Source organism: Oncorhynchus clarkii, chromosome 4, assembly GCF_045791955.1.
Source record: "Oncorhynchus clarkii lewisi isolate Uvic-CL-2024 chromosome 4, UVic_Ocla_1.0, whole genome shotgun sequence".
NCBI lineage: Eukaryota > Metazoa > Chordata > Actinopteri > Salmoniformes > Salmonidae > Oncorhynchus > Oncorhynchus clarkii.
Window position 1 is genome coordinate 80,169,744 of NC_092150.1, and position 13,720 is coordinate 80,183,463.

Sequence of the window (13,720 nt, forward strand, 5' to 3'; positions counted from 1 at the left end):
AGGACCCGACACACTGCAGCCATGAGCTGTTTTCTCCCTTATCGGAGCATTAGGTCCAACAGGCTCAGAGAGTTTCTGTCTCCAAGCCTGCTGAACACTTAAACTGGACTGACCACCTGTCCTTATTCTCCACACCATAGCACACATACTAAGTATACAAAACATTAAGAACACCTATTTCCATGACATAGACTAACTAGGTGAAAGCTGTGATCCGTTATTGATGTCACTTGTTAAATCTACTTCAATCAGTGTAGATGAAGTGGGAAAGACAGGTTAAAGAAGGATTTTTAAGCCTTGAAACAATTGAGACATGACTCGTGTGTCATTCAGAGGGTGAATGGGCTTAGACAAAAAAATGTCTTTCAAGAACTGCAATGCTACTGGGTTTTTCACACTCAAGTTTCCCGTGTGTACCACCCAAACAGTCCACCACCCAAAGGACATCCAGCCAACTTGACACGACCGTGGGAAGCATTGGAGTCAACATGGGCCAGCATCCCTGTGGAACGTTTTTGATACATTGTAGAGTCCATGCCCTGATGAATTGAGGCTACTCAATATTAGGAAGATGTTCCTAATGTTTGGTATACTCAGTGCACATTCATACTACACACACACAATCACAACTGCTGCTGTCAGACTCACATTATACTGCTCAGAATACACTGCCCACCCCACTTACATGTAAATATTGTGGGGGGAAGAGAGAATTGTGCCTTTCTGTACTATATTGATGCTAAAATGTTTATTCTATTCTAGTTATGTTCATATACTAATCTTTTATTGTTGTTGCATTGTCCAGAAGGAACATGTAGCGTTACGTTGTACGATGTATACCATGCGTATCCCATGCATACAACTAAATTTGAAACCACATACCAGTCTTCCTGCCCAAGGCCATAGACCTTTATTGTGTTTATTTTTGCAGGGACAGTGTACATTAGTCAACATTTTCAGAAAAGTGCCGGTTTTAGGCAACAGGCTAATTTTCGACCTTAGTCCTTCAGTCTAGCAATCCCCCATCTGCAAAACATTAACCAAACAGCAGGTGTAGCATTCAGTGGGCTTTAACTGACAAAAGCAATAGTGTAACTACATGTTGAGTGTCTGACATGGTGTTACCTGAGTACATGTTGAGTGTCTGACATGGTGTTACCTGAGTACATGTTGAGTATCTGACATGGAGGTGTTACCGGAGTACATGTTGAGTATCTGACATGGAGGTGTTACCTGAGTACATGTTGAGTATCTGACATGGAGGTGTTACCTGAGTACATGTTGAGTGTCTGACATGGTGTTACCTGAGTACATGTTGAGTGTCTGACATGGTGTTACCTGAGTACATGTTGAGTATCTGACATGGTGTTACCTGAGTACATGTTGAGTCATAGGTGGGTGATTGCCTGGATAGGTGATGGGAAAGTAGTTATGACAGGAGTCCCGCATATCGAGGCTTCAGCTCAACTATCCCATACAATATTAATCAATCAATAAAATCAAGAACTATCATCAGGAATCACGCGATATGAATGAGTGGGGCACCACCCAACCAACTTGTTTCAGCTGTCATAGGAACAAGCTCATCACTCAGAGCACAACTGTCAAACGGTTGCTCATTGAGCTTCTCCAGTGCCAAGTGGCAGAGGGCGAGTAATTCCGGTAAAGGACGTGTCCACATCCAGGCTGTCTTCTGCAGTCAGTGATTTACCCATTGATTAGAATTTTTTACAAAATGTTTATTACAACAGTCTTACCCCCATCATATCTCAAAACCTAAGGTTACTCCATTGATTATATTTTTAGAATTCCTCAAGTAAACAACGTATAGCCTCAATACCTGCCATGTTAATTTATGGACTGCTGGTCCATGCAGCCCCATAGCTCCCTCAGTGGCCTCACACTGCACAACATATGCGTAAACTTGACTGTTGTGGGCAATAGCCTATATTGGGCACATATCCCAGTGAAGATTGTACCAAATGGTGGATTTATACATAGGCAAATACATTACCTGTCAATTCCACTCAACATCTAATAATTGGATCAGGACATTTTCCAGTGTGCAAAAAACCCCATTGAATACTACCATTACAGAGGCCCAAAAGCAACATAAAAAGCCCCATTGAATACTACCATTACAGAGGCCCAAAAGCAACCTAAAAAGCCCCATTGAATACTACCATTACAGAGGCCCAAAAGCAACCTAAAAAACCCCATTGAATACTACCATTACAGAGGCCCAAAAGCAACCTAAAAAACCCCATTGAATACTACCATTACAGAGGCCCAAAAGCAACCTAAAAAGCCCCCCTAGCACCACAAATTGTAGGATGTGGCAATACAACTGATCAGTCATCAAGGCTGCTCCAATCTTCAGTTACTCAAGTTAATGGTCCTTCTGACTGCCATACTTTTCTGAAAGGATATTAGTCTCTAGACCAGGGCTCTCCAACTGTTCCTGGAGAGCTACCGTCCTGTAGGCTCACTCCAACCCTCATCTAGCGCACCCGATTCGAATTATTAGCTGAGAAACTGAACCGGGTTAGTTACAACAGGGATAGGAGAACACCTAAAAGAGGCTAGCTCTTCGGGAACAGGGTTGGATCCCTGGGCTAGACCATCATGTATGGGATTGGCATGACTGACCACCCTATCCCCAGAGAACACAGAGCAATGACATTGAGAGTAAACTCATTTATTTTGTCATCTGCACTCTACAGTTGGAATTCGGGGAATTCAAAAACAACGTCTTTGCCTGTGAGCTTCTTGTAGACACCGGAGAAGGTCTCAACCTGAAAATAAAAGGCAACCACCGGTTAACCACTGCATAGACTGCAACATTTACAGGTTATGATGGTCAATATATCAATTGCATATGACAACACTAAAGGCATGCATTTGGCACATTTGCCAAAGACATTTGCAGCACATAAACCATTTGAGACATCAGTCAAGAGAAGTTGTACACCGCATGGTTTAGCCCCCCAGTCATGGCCCAAAGGGCTCTGGGAAGATGTAGGAATATACAGAACGCTGTCCTCACCAGCCCGAAGGCCGGGGACAAAGCTTGCTCTCCAACGTCGTGGAACGGGACTGTACGTCACAGCACTGTGAAGTACTACGCTCCCATACGCCACAAGGACAGAGCCATGCGAGAGCAACCTCACCGGATGTCCACGTTGGGGTTAAGGTGGGTGAACAAACTGCGACACGACTCACTTTGTGTTCCACATTGTTCTGCTGAGCCTTATCAAGGTGGACCTTGATGAGCCGACTGCTGTCCAGCTTCACGCGGATCCTCTTGCCAACAATCTCACTGGGGAAGACCAGGTCTTCAAGGATGGCATCGTGCACGGCAGTCAGAGTACGGCTGGAGAAACAAATCACAACGTGCATTAGACATTTGAGGTAATTACAGAAATGTTCTAAACCTTGCGAAAACTATTTTTCCTACAATCAGTCTCATTCAAAATCAGAGGAAGATTCTTTATGCATGTATTGAAAGGGCAACAATCAAATAGCTATTCAGGTATTTTGAAATCATTACTGGAGACAAGCAGAGTCTGGTTTAGATTATAATTGTTTATATTTTACCAGGCAAGTTTACTGAGAACACATTCTTATTTACGGCAACGACCTGGGGAGTAGTTACAGGGGAGAGGAGGATGAATGAGACAATTGGAAGCTGGGGACGATTAGGTGACCATGATGGTACGAGGGCCAGATTGGGAATTTAGCCAGGACACTGGGTTTAAAACACCTACTCATAGGGTAATGCAAGGTAATAGGAAGGAAAGTTGATGTTGCATTATATGGTTTGTCCCCGTTTAATCTTGTAGCTATATAATAACCTATTATAAAATCCCATTAAAAGCATACGACATGGTATTAGTAAAATTGTACACTGCATGGTTTAGCCCCCCAGTCATGGCCCAAAGGGCTCTGGGAAGATGTAGGAATATACAGAACGCCGTCCTCATCAGCCCGAAGGCCGGGGACAAAGCTTGCTCTCCAACGTCGTGGAACGGGACTGTACGTCACAGCACTGTGAAGTACTACGCTCCCATACGCCACAAGGACAGAGCCATGTGAGAGCAACCTCACCGGATGTCCACGTTGGGTCCAAATATGGTGTGCAAGTATGGCAGCATCAAATATGGCACAACAATTTCAACTTCTAAACCTAGCACCCATTTGCTCTAACTTTAAATACATGTTCTTCCATACAGCATGTAGTCGTGGACATGCAGGTGTGACAACAGAACTCACCTCCTGGGACGCTTCTGCTTATTCTTGATACGGCTTTTCCTGGTTGGTTTGGGCAGGATTCTCCTCTGCAAGTTAAAAAAAACATTAAGGATGACCAATTTACACATGGAGACTTTTAAAGCCCAACAAGCATTCTAAATAATGTACACCGCATGGTTTAGCCCCCCAGTCATGGCCCAAAGGGCTCTGGGAAGATGTAGGAATATACAGAACACCGTCCTCACCAGCCCGAAGGCCGGGGACAAAGCTTGCTCTCCAACGTCGTGGAACGGGACTGTACGTCACAGCACTGTGAAGTACTACGCTCCCATACGCCACAAGGACAGAGCCATGTGAGAGCAACCTCACCGGATGTCCACGTTGATATTATGCTACACTCACAGCATAGAAACATGTATATTTGAGCACTAAAGAAGTCTGTTAATAGACTTCTCCAAAATAACCAAGCTAACCGACAGTGGGGTCACCACAACAGCTCTGCAAACTACCCCTGCAACTCGTGGAAACAAGGACAGCGAGACAACATCACCCTAACCTGTGCAACGAAGACCACGTGTTTTCCGCTGAACTTCTTTTCCAGCTCCCTCACGAGTCGCACCTGAATCTTCTGGAAAGATTTCAGCTGGGGCACGGGGACAAAGATGATGATGGCTTTCCTGCTACCACCAACTTCAATTTCCTGGGGGAGAGAATAGCATTTCAGTTAGAGCACAAATTGAGGCAAATACAAACACTTCCAATAGATGCTTTGAGTGCTTCAGCTGTCTGAATGAAATTGTATGCACTGCATGGTTTAGCCCCCCAGTCATGGCCCAAAGGGCTCTGGGAAGATGTAGGAATATACAGAACGCTGTCCTCACCAGCCCGAAGGCCGGGGACAAAGCTTGCTCTCCAACGTTGTGGAACGGGACTGTACGTCACAGCACTGAAGTACTACGCTCCCATACGCCACAAGGACAGAGCAATGCGAGAGCAACCTCACAGGATGTCCACGTTGGGGTTAAACTCAAACACAGTTTACTAAGAGTCAGACAAACTCCTACCACTTTCATCTTCGGTTATCCAAAAATGGTCTGAGCAAACAGTCAGAATGAAGGCAAGTACAAGACATGCAGTACAGGATCCTTGCCTTTGCTGCAGTGATGTTCAGCTCCCTCAGCTGAGCCTTCATGTCTGAGTTCATCTCCAGCTCCAGGAGAGCCTAGAAAGAAGGCTGACGTGTTAAATATGGCTTACAGCATTAGCCAAGCGACTAAGGAAGTTTTATACAGTGCCATATATTGACAGATTTGACATAGCTTACCTGGGATATTCCAGACTCGAACTCATCTGGCTTTTCGCCATTGGGCTTCACGATTTTGGCGCTGGTACTGAACATGGCCTATGTCTCTGGAATTAATGAAAGACAAGACTATCATTTGAGCATACTCCGGAGTCCTGTATGTCTTTGGACATCATGCACGGTTTCAGGTAATGTAGTATACACACTGAAACTAACCAACGTTAGCCGAGTGGTCCATGCCGACTTCATCACACCATACGGACATGCAGTTACTAGCTAGCGATATCGGCTAAGGTTGATCAAACGAACAGTCGACAACGGCTGATTTCATGTACACATTCAAAATACAAATGACGTTAGCTAGCTAGCAGCCATGCCATCATAAACAACCTAACAAGTAACTATTGCATCAAACAATGTACAGGAGATAGGGTCGCATGTTCCAAGTTAACTACTTAACATTAGCTAGCTAACGTTAGCCAGTTGGCCGTCTTTAAACCAGGTTCATTATCAAATGGCTAACGTTAGCTAGCAACGGCCTGACAGTACTCAACCATACCTCAGGCTAAACAACTGTCAGGACACTTGACAAAATGAAAATATTAAAACGGTTAAAAAAGCCACTAGTCGACGAACTACAGGCAATTCTTACAAGAACACATGGGCCTCAACGCGCCAGCTATGCCTCCTTTCCGTTTTCATGTTAGGTCTATCCTGAAACACTTCATACAATTAATTACACAACGGCCATCCAAAACCTTAAATAGAATAATCTAACGCATCAACAGTCTTACATGAACTCTGATACAAGAACGAGGAAATTCTGTGCACATTTACAACAGTTTGACAAGAAATTCCGACCAGTGGGAGCATTATCTTGACCTACCTCAATCAACGACGGCCGGGGAAGAGGCCGGAATCTCGCGAGAGGAGTATACAAGTACGTCGTGGAAGGAATCATGGGAACACGGAAGTATGATTTTTAACACCAACAGATCAGTGCAGCAGATATCGTGAACTTTGAAGTAATTAATGTAAATACCGAGTCCAAAAATAAGCATGTCAGCGTAGATCATGTTCAAATGTATAGCTAACTTGTAGAGTGTGTTGAAATTACAGTCGTTAGGTAGTAGCTAGCAAAATGTGTTTGTTTTGGGTTAGTGGTCTAGCAAGCTAGCCACTGTTCACATACCTATATTTGTTTCCAATGATGGCTAGCTAATAGTTGTCCTTGCATTTTAACACATAGCTATTTAGTTTGTTCAACTTGTTCACATTTCTGAAATCAAGACAATGACCGGTGCTTCCACTTTTAAGTAATTGCTGGTGTAAGTGATGTTCAGGTTACCCGTTCTTTATAGTATAATACACAGGGCAGTCTGCATTGGCACAGAGGAGATGGTGAAAGGCAAATTCTTCTACGCTGTGAGGAAAGGATTAAACCCTGGAGTTTACCAAACTTGGTGAGCTGTGTAGTAGTTACCTAGCTAGGGAGCTAGTTACCACTGTAGTCTGTCTTTAGACACATTTTGTCATTTCTATTCACATTGAATATCATGTGTTTACTTTTTCAGGGATGAATGTAAGAAACAAATTGACAAGTTCCCACATGCCAGCTACAAGAAGTTTGCTGCTGAAAAGGATGCCTGGGCTTTTGTCAGAGGCAAAGCAACGTCAATAACACCAGAAGTGTCAGAGGGTAGATCGATGGCTATGTTCTTTCTCTATGGGTCACTGTACTTGTGAAATGACAATACAATGGGTACTGTTGTTACTGGCATTAGGAATGGGCAGCCTATCTTGTCATTAGACAAGTAGTGCACCATTCAGGCACAGCAGAATCAGACTTCTACTCAGACCAAGGTATTATCTTTCAGGAACCAGCTATGAGGCAACACTCCCACGAAGGGCCCCGGAGGCCCTTGAGTATATTCCCATTGGTCAGAAGAGACACTATAATCACGTGGAGGAGGAGGAGAAGGAGGTGGTGTCCCCTGCCAAACGAGCTAAACCTTCCCAGGAGGCATCTCAAGACAGCTGCGCATCTTCAAAGAGCTCTGATGGATTCACCTACATGGGTAAATATACCTGTTACTCCTTTAAATTGTATTTCTTGTTTTTGTTTAGAAATGTAAAACAATTTTTGTGAACAATTATTTTTAGTATATTCCATATAAGGCAACATAAAATCAGTAAATACAGCAGTACACATCAAAAAGTTATAATAAATTAAGCAAAGAATCAAGAAGGAAAACACGTTTGACTGTCATATATACACATACCTATACACATAAACATAAACAAATAAACCCCAAACGTACAAATATAGCTTATAGTAGCAGAAAATATCCTATCATGATGATTGAAAACTAATTAAACATGATTAAGAAAACAGTCTGTTTTTCCAGGTGATGCAGTGGTGGTGTACACAGATGGCTGCTGTTCAGGCAATGGGAAGCCCGGAGCCCGAGCTGGGATCGGGGTGTACTGGGGACGTGACCATCCTCTGTGAGTAGGCCTGGGTCTGTGGTTATAACTCATAGACTGTTTGACACTACAGTGGTTGGTTTTCATGTGGACTCTTGACTGTAGGAATGTAGCAGAACCGCTGGATGGAAGACAGACCAACCAGAGGGCAGAATTACAGGCAAGAACTGTGTTTGTCTTATTTGTTTTCATTCTGAACTCTCTTAACCAGATTGTTGTGGCAATTCCATTCAAATAACAGCAACCTTTGGATTGTAATCCCACATTTTGCTTCTGAATGGCACAGGCAGCCTGTAAAGCCTTGGAGCAGGCCAAAGAGATGGACATCAAGAAGTTGGTGCTCTATACAGACAGCAAGTTCACCATTAATGGTATGTGTGTGCTGCTTATAGCACTTTACTAACACTCAATCAGCAAGGGACTGACTGATTGTGACATGGCTTTGTGTGATGCTGCAGGCATGATGCAGCATCTAATGTTAGTAGCTAGGCCTGCTAATGCGACTATCTTAATGACTGTTGTTGTTTCCTCCAGGCGTCACCAGCTGGGTGAAGAACTGGAAGCTGAACAACTGGAGGCTCAAATCTGGTGGCCCTATCATCAACAGAGAGGACTTTGAAAAACTTGACAAGTTAAATGAAGAGCTGAAGGTTGTATGGGTAAATATCAATGACGCCTGTTGCTCTGTTAATATTTTCACTTCAAGTGTAGTGGGTTTCGAAGAATAGAACATAGTTTCCCAAACTATGGATGATGATTGGGTTGTGTGTCCTGTGTGGCTCAGTTGATAGAGGTTATGGGTTCAATTCCCAGGGGGGACCAGTGTGAAAATGTATGGGCTTATTAATGTAAGCTGCTCTCGGTATGACTAAAATAAAGAAATATGTGAGGTCTCCTGATATGAAAATGGTTTTAGAACACCTATTCATACAAGGTTTTTTTTACAAGTACATTTTTTGAATGTCTTTCCTTAATTCATTTATGCTAGTCAGTTCTGTTGTGACATGGTAGGGGTGGTATACAGAAGATAGCCCTATTTGGTAAAAGAACAAGTCCATATTATGGCAAGAACCGCTCAAATAAGCAAAGAGAAATGACAGTCCATTGTTACTTTAAGACATGAAGGCCAGTCAATACGGAAAATGTCAAGAACTTTTAAAGTTTCTTCAAGTGCAGTCGCAAAAACCATCAAGCGTTATGATGAAACTGGCTCTCTTGAGGACCACCAATGGAAAGGAGGACCCAGACTTATCTCTGCTGCAGAGGATAAGTTCATTAGAGTTACCAGCCTCAGAATTTGCAGTCCAAATAAATGCTTCACAGAGTTCAAGTAACTTGACACATCTCAACATCAACTGTTCAGAGGAGACTGCGTGAATTAGGCATTGGTGGTCGAATTCCTGCAAAGAAACCACTACTAAAGGACACCAATAAGAAGAAGAGACTTGCTTGGGCCAAGAAACACGATCAATGTACATTAGACCGGTGGAAATTTGTCCTCTAGTCTGATGAGTACAAATTTGAGATTTTTGGTTCCAACCGCCGTGTCTTTGTGAGACACAGAGAAGGTGAACGGATGATCTGCATCTGTGGTTCCCACTGTGAAGTATGGAGGAGGAGGTGTGGGGGAGCTTTGCTGGTGACACAGACTGATTTATTTATAATTCAAGGCACACTTAACCAGCATGGCTAACACAGCATTCTGCAGCAATATGCCATCCCATCTGGTTTACGCTTAGTGGTAATGTAATTTGTTTTTCAAGTTGGACCACAGAGTGAAGGAAAGCAGCCAACAAGTGCTCAGCATATGTGGGAACTCCTTCAAGCATTCCAGGTGACTGCCTCATGAAGCTGCTTGAGAGAATACCAGGAGTGTGCAAAGCTGTCATCAAGGCAACTTGATGTGGCTACTTTGAAGAATATAAAATATATTTTGATTTGTTTAACATTTTTTGGTTACTACATGATTCCATGTGTTATTTCATAGTTTTGATGTCTTCGCTATTATTCTACAATGTAAAAAATAAAGAAAAACCCTTGAATGAGTAGGTGTGTCCAAACTTTTGACTGGTACTGTGTGTGAAATATATATTAAACATACACACAAACAGTGCCTTTAGGAAAGTATTCAGACCCTTTGATTTTTTCCACATTGTTAGGTTACAGACTTACTCAAAATGATTAAATAGTTGTTTACCCTCAATCTACACACAATACCCCATCATGACAAAGCAAAAACAGGTTTTATAAATGATTGCTAATTTATAATTTACATAACTATGCAGACCCTTTACTCAGTACTTTGCTGAAGCACCTTTGGCAGCGATTACAGCCTCGACTCTTCTTTGGTATGACGCGACAAGCTTGGCACACCTGTATTTGGGAAGTTTCTCCCATTCTTTTCTGCAGATTGTCTCAAGCTCTGTCAGATTGGATGGGGAGTGTTGCTGCACAGCTATTTTCAGGTCTCTCCAGAGATGTTGGATTCAGTTCAAGTCCGGGCTCTGGCTGGGCCACTCAAGGACATTCAGAGACTTAACCCGAAGCAGCTCTTTCATTGTCTTGGCTGTGTGCTTGTCCTGTTGGAAGGTGAACCTTTGCCCCTGAGCGCTCTGGAGCAGGTTTTCGTCAGGGATCTCTACTTTGCTCCATTAATCTTTGCCTCGATCCTGAGTAGTCTCCCAGTCCCTGCCGCTGAAAATAATCCCCATAGCATGATGCTGCCACCACTATGCTTCACCGTAGGGATGGTGCCAGTTTTCCTCCAGACGTTTGGCATTCAGGCCAAAGAGTTCAATCTTGGTTTCAAGGCCCTTTTCCCCCGATTGCTCAGTTTGACCGGGCGGCCGGCTCTTGGAAGAGTCTTGGTGGTTCCAAACTTCTTCCATTTTAGAATGATGGAGGCCACTGTGTTGTTGGGGACTGTCAATGCTGCAGAAATGTTTTGCTACCCTTCCCCAGATCTGTGCCTCGACACAATCCTGTCTCGGATCTCTACAGACAATTCCTTCAACCTCATGGCTTGGTTTTTGTTCTGTATTGCACTGTCATCTGTGGGACCTAATGTAGACAGGTGTGTGCCTTTTTAAAAATCATGTCCAATCAATTGAATTTACCACAGGTAGACTCAAAGTTGCAGAAACATCTCAATGATGATCAATGGAAACAAGATGCACCTGAGATCAATTTCATGTGTCATAGCAAAGGGTCTGAATACTTAAATACATGTTTTTATACATTTGCAAACATTTCTAAAATACTGTTTTTGCTTTCTCATTATTGGTACATTGTGTGTAGATTGCTGAGGGAAAACATAAATGTAATACATTTTAGAATAAGGCTGTAATGTAACAAAATGTAGAAAACGTCAAGGGGTCTGAACACTTTCTGAAGGCTGTGTGTGTGTGTCTGTGTGTGTATATATATATATATACACAGCAAAAAAAGAAATGTCCCTTTTTCAGGACCCTGTCTTTCAAAGATAATTTGTAAAAATCCAAATAACTTCACAGATCTTCATTGTAAAGGGTTTAAACTCTGTTTCCCATGCTTGTTCAATTAACCATAAACAATTAATGAACATGCACCTGTGGAAAGGTCGTTAAGACACTAACAGCTTACAGACGGTAGGCAATTAAGGTCAAAGTTATGAAAACTTAGGACACTAAAGAGGCCTTTCTACTGACTGAAAAACGCTACAAGAAAGATGCCCTGGGACCCTGCTCATCTGCTTGAGCGTGCCTTAGGCATGCTGCAAGGAGGCATGAGGACTGCAGATGTGGCCAGGGCAATAAATTGCAATATCCGTACTGTGAGACGCCTAAGACAACGCTACAGGGAGACAGGACGGACAGCTGATTGTCCTCGCAGTGGCAGACATTGTGTAACAACACCTGCACAGGATCGGTACATCCGAACATCACACTTGCGGGAATGGCAACAACAACTGCCGAGTTACACCAGAAACGCACAATCCCCCCATCAGTGCTCAGACTTTCTGTAATAGGCTGAGAGAGGCTGGACTGAGGGCTTGTAGGCCTGTTGTAAGGCAGGTCCTCACCAGACATCACCGGCAACAACGTTGTCTATGGGCACAAACCCACCGTTGCTGGACCAGACAGGACTGGCAAAAAGTGCTGTTCACTGACGAGTCAAGGTTTTGTCTCACCAGGGGTGATGTTCGGATTCGCATTTATCGTCGAAGGAATGAGCGTTACACCAAGGCCTGTACTCTGGAGCGGGATCGATGTGGAGGGTCCGTCATGGTCTGGGGCCGTGTGTCACAGCATCATTGGACTGAGCTTGTTGTCATTGCAGGCAATCTCAACGCTGTGCATTACAGGGAAGACATCCTCCTCCCTCATGCGGTACCCTTCCTGCAGGCTCATCCTGACATGACCCTCCAGCATGACAATTCCACCACGCGCAGAACAAGCAGTCTGATTTCCTGCAAGACAGGAATGTCAGTGATCTGCCATGGCCAGTGAAGAGCCAGGATCTCAATCCCATTGAGAACGTCTGGGACCTGTTGAATTGGAGGGTGAGGGCTAGGGCCATTCCTTCAAAATGACCGGGAATTGCAGGTGCCTTGGTGGAAGAGTGGGGTAACATCTCACAGCAGGAACTGCCAAATCTGGTGCAGTCCATGAGGAGGAGATGCACTGCACACCAGTATCTGGTGGCCACACCAGATACTGACTGTTACTTTTGATCCACCGGGACATGCAAGTACACCCATACTTTGACTGCTTTGCAATGACTGTCATTGGCTGTTGATTACATCACTTTTTCACATAGTTGGGGTCACAATAATTTTCTGATATCAAAATGGGGTCGTGGACCAAAAAAGTATTGGAACTTTCATGGATGGATGATGCACAACTGAAACTATTAACAGTCTCCTTCTGCCTTTGACTCTCTCTTCTCTCTCTCTTCTTTCTCCAGTTGCACATCCCAGGCCACGCTGGATACCTAGGAAACGAGGAGGCTGACAGGCTGTCCAGAGAGGGGGCAGCAAAACGCTCACATTAGCCCTACAAGTTAACAGCCCAATATGTCATATTTACTTATCTTGTTTCTCGGTTAAATTCTATCAAATTGGGAGTTCAAGAATTAATAATTCAAGATCGTTTTGTGTGTGTGGGGGGGCATTTTAATTTTCCAGGATAATTTTTTGTCTTTTCTGTTGGGCTGCCAAGTTCTTTTCCAGAGAACAATGTTCTGTTTCTAAGTTTGTTTGTTTTTATTAAATAAAGCATCCTGTCTGAAATATTGTTGGTTGTTTAATTTAAGGAATTCCTTCAGCTTTTACCTGTAGCATCATATGAGCATGCATTAATACTGTAAAGTAATTCCATTGTGGTAGTAAAGTCGGCCTATTCACTAACCACGTTTCCATCCACAGTTTGTATGCCAGTAAAGTAGGGCTGACGCAAATTAGTCAACTGGTCGATTCTTTGGTCGACTGAGATTGTTTTAGTCGAGCAGTAACAAATATATATTTGCCCCCACCTCAGTGAACCTATCTATTGCGGAGGCCTAGACTAAAATCAAATGTATGCTTGATCTGAAAATGTGGTCGGAGGCTGTGACGCAATTGATTGACGGTAGGCGGGGCGGTACATCTTGTATAAACACAAACTCACTTCATTGACAACAGCTCTGCACTGATCCGCAAAG

The 13,720-nt window shown here is 43.5% G+C and overlaps 2 protein-coding genes, 1 long non-coding RNA gene and 4 other non-coding genes across 11 annotated transcripts; 1 reads left to right on the forward strand and 6 right to left on the reverse strand.

The window, feature by feature from the left end:
- Positions 1-912: 912 nt before the first annotated feature.
- On the reverse strand, positions 913-1,604 carry LOC139407340 (uncharacterized). Its single transcript, XR_011634091.1, has 3 exons — positions 1,373-1,604; positions 1,160-1,270; positions 913-1,125 (listed from the first exon to the last, which is right to left on the reverse strand). It is a non-coding gene; the product is annotated as an uncharacterized lncRNA (long non-coding RNA).
- Positions 1,605-2,682: 1,078 nt separating this feature from the next.
- Positions 2,683-6,478, reverse strand: LOC139407339 (small ribosomal subunit protein eS7). Of its 2 annotated transcripts, none has more exons than XM_071151047.1 (7): positions 6,441-6,478; positions 5,576-5,661; positions 5,402-5,473; positions 4,808-4,951; positions 4,273-4,337; positions 3,223-3,373; positions 2,683-2,795 (listed from the first exon to the last, which is right to left on the reverse strand). In XM_071151047.1, the coding sequence occupies exons 2-7, from the start codon at positions 5,648-5,650 to the stop codon at positions 2,718-2,720; spliced, it is 585 nt and encodes a 194-aa protein (XP_071007148.1). In that variant the 5' UTR covers positions 5,651-5,661; positions 6,441-6,478; the 3' UTR covers positions 2,683-2,717. The 2 variants fall into 2 exon arrangements, with proteins under 2 accessions (XP_071007148.1, XP_071007149.1); XM_071151048.1 differs by having other exon boundaries at positions 6,207-6,447.
- On the reverse strand, positions 2,962-3,186 carry LOC139408123 (small nucleolar RNA SNORA73 family). The gene has a single exon (XR_011634181.1). It is a non-coding gene; the product is annotated as a small nucleolar RNA SNORA73 family (small nucleolar RNA).
- On the reverse strand, positions 3,899-4,123 carry LOC139408122 (small nucleolar RNA SNORA73 family). Its single transcript, XR_011634180.1, has one exon. It is a non-coding gene; the product is annotated as a small nucleolar RNA SNORA73 family (small nucleolar RNA).
- On the reverse strand, positions 4,412-4,636 carry LOC139408126 (small nucleolar RNA SNORA73 family). The gene has a single exon (XR_011634184.1). It is a non-coding gene; the product is annotated as a small nucleolar RNA SNORA73 family (small nucleolar RNA).
- LOC139408125 (small nucleolar RNA SNORA73 family) lies at positions 5,048-5,270 on the reverse strand. Its single transcript, XR_011634183.1, has one exon. It is a non-coding gene; the product is annotated as a small nucleolar RNA SNORA73 family (small nucleolar RNA).
- A 20-nt stretch (positions 6,479-6,498) lies between the features above and the next one.
- On the forward strand, positions 6,499-13,310 carry LOC139407337 (ribonuclease H1-like). 4 transcript variants are annotated; one of them, XM_071151044.1, is made up of 9 exons: positions 6,499-6,588; positions 6,916-7,017; positions 7,129-7,253; positions 7,432-7,632; positions 7,963-8,062; positions 8,147-8,201; positions 8,328-8,412; positions 8,576-8,700; positions 12,986-13,310. In XM_071151044.1, the coding sequence occupies exons 2-9, from the start codon at positions 6,953-6,955 to the stop codon at positions 13,070-13,072; spliced, it is 843 nt and encodes a 280-aa protein (XP_071007145.1). In that variant the 5' UTR covers positions 6,499-6,588; positions 6,916-6,952; the 3' UTR covers positions 13,073-13,310. The 4 variants fall into 4 exon arrangements, with proteins under 4 accessions (XP_071007145.1, XP_071007147.1, XP_071007144.1 ...); XM_071151046.1 differs by having other exon boundaries at positions 6,499-6,579; XM_071151045.1 differs by having other exon boundaries at positions 6,513-6,607.
- The last annotated feature ends 410 nt before the right edge of the window (positions 13,311-13,720 follow it).

What these genes read in the sequence shown, in the direction of transcription:
- LOC139407339 (XM_071151047.1), bottom strand. Translation starts at nt 5,650, where the DNA reads ATGTTCAGTACCAGCGCCAAAATCGTGAAGCCCAATGGCGAAAAGCCA. An exon ending in ACGTGGTCTTCGTTGCACAG is followed by an intron (nt 4,338 to 4,807) that starts GTTAGGGTGATG and finishes TTTAACTTGCAG; the next exon opens with AGGAGAATCCTGCCCAAACC. An exon ending in AGAACAATGTGGAACACAAA is followed by an intron (nt 2,796 to 3,222) that starts GTGAGTCGTGTC and finishes TTTTATTTTCAG; the next exon opens with GTTGAGACCTTCTCCGGTGT.
- LOC139407337 (XM_071151043.1), top strand. Translation starts at nt 6,890, where the DNA reads ATGTTCAGGTTACCCGTTCTTTATAGTATAATACACAGGGCAGTCTGC. An exon ending in CCTGGAGTTTACCAAACTTG is followed by an intron (nt 7,018 to 7,128) that starts GTGAGCTGTGTA and finishes TTACTTTTTCAG; the next exon opens with GGATGAATGTAAGAAACAAA. An exon ending in AACACCAGAAGTGTCAGAGG is followed by an intron (nt 7,254 to 7,431) that starts GTAGATCGATGG and finishes ATTATCTTTCAG; the next exon opens with GAACCAGCTATGAGGCAACA.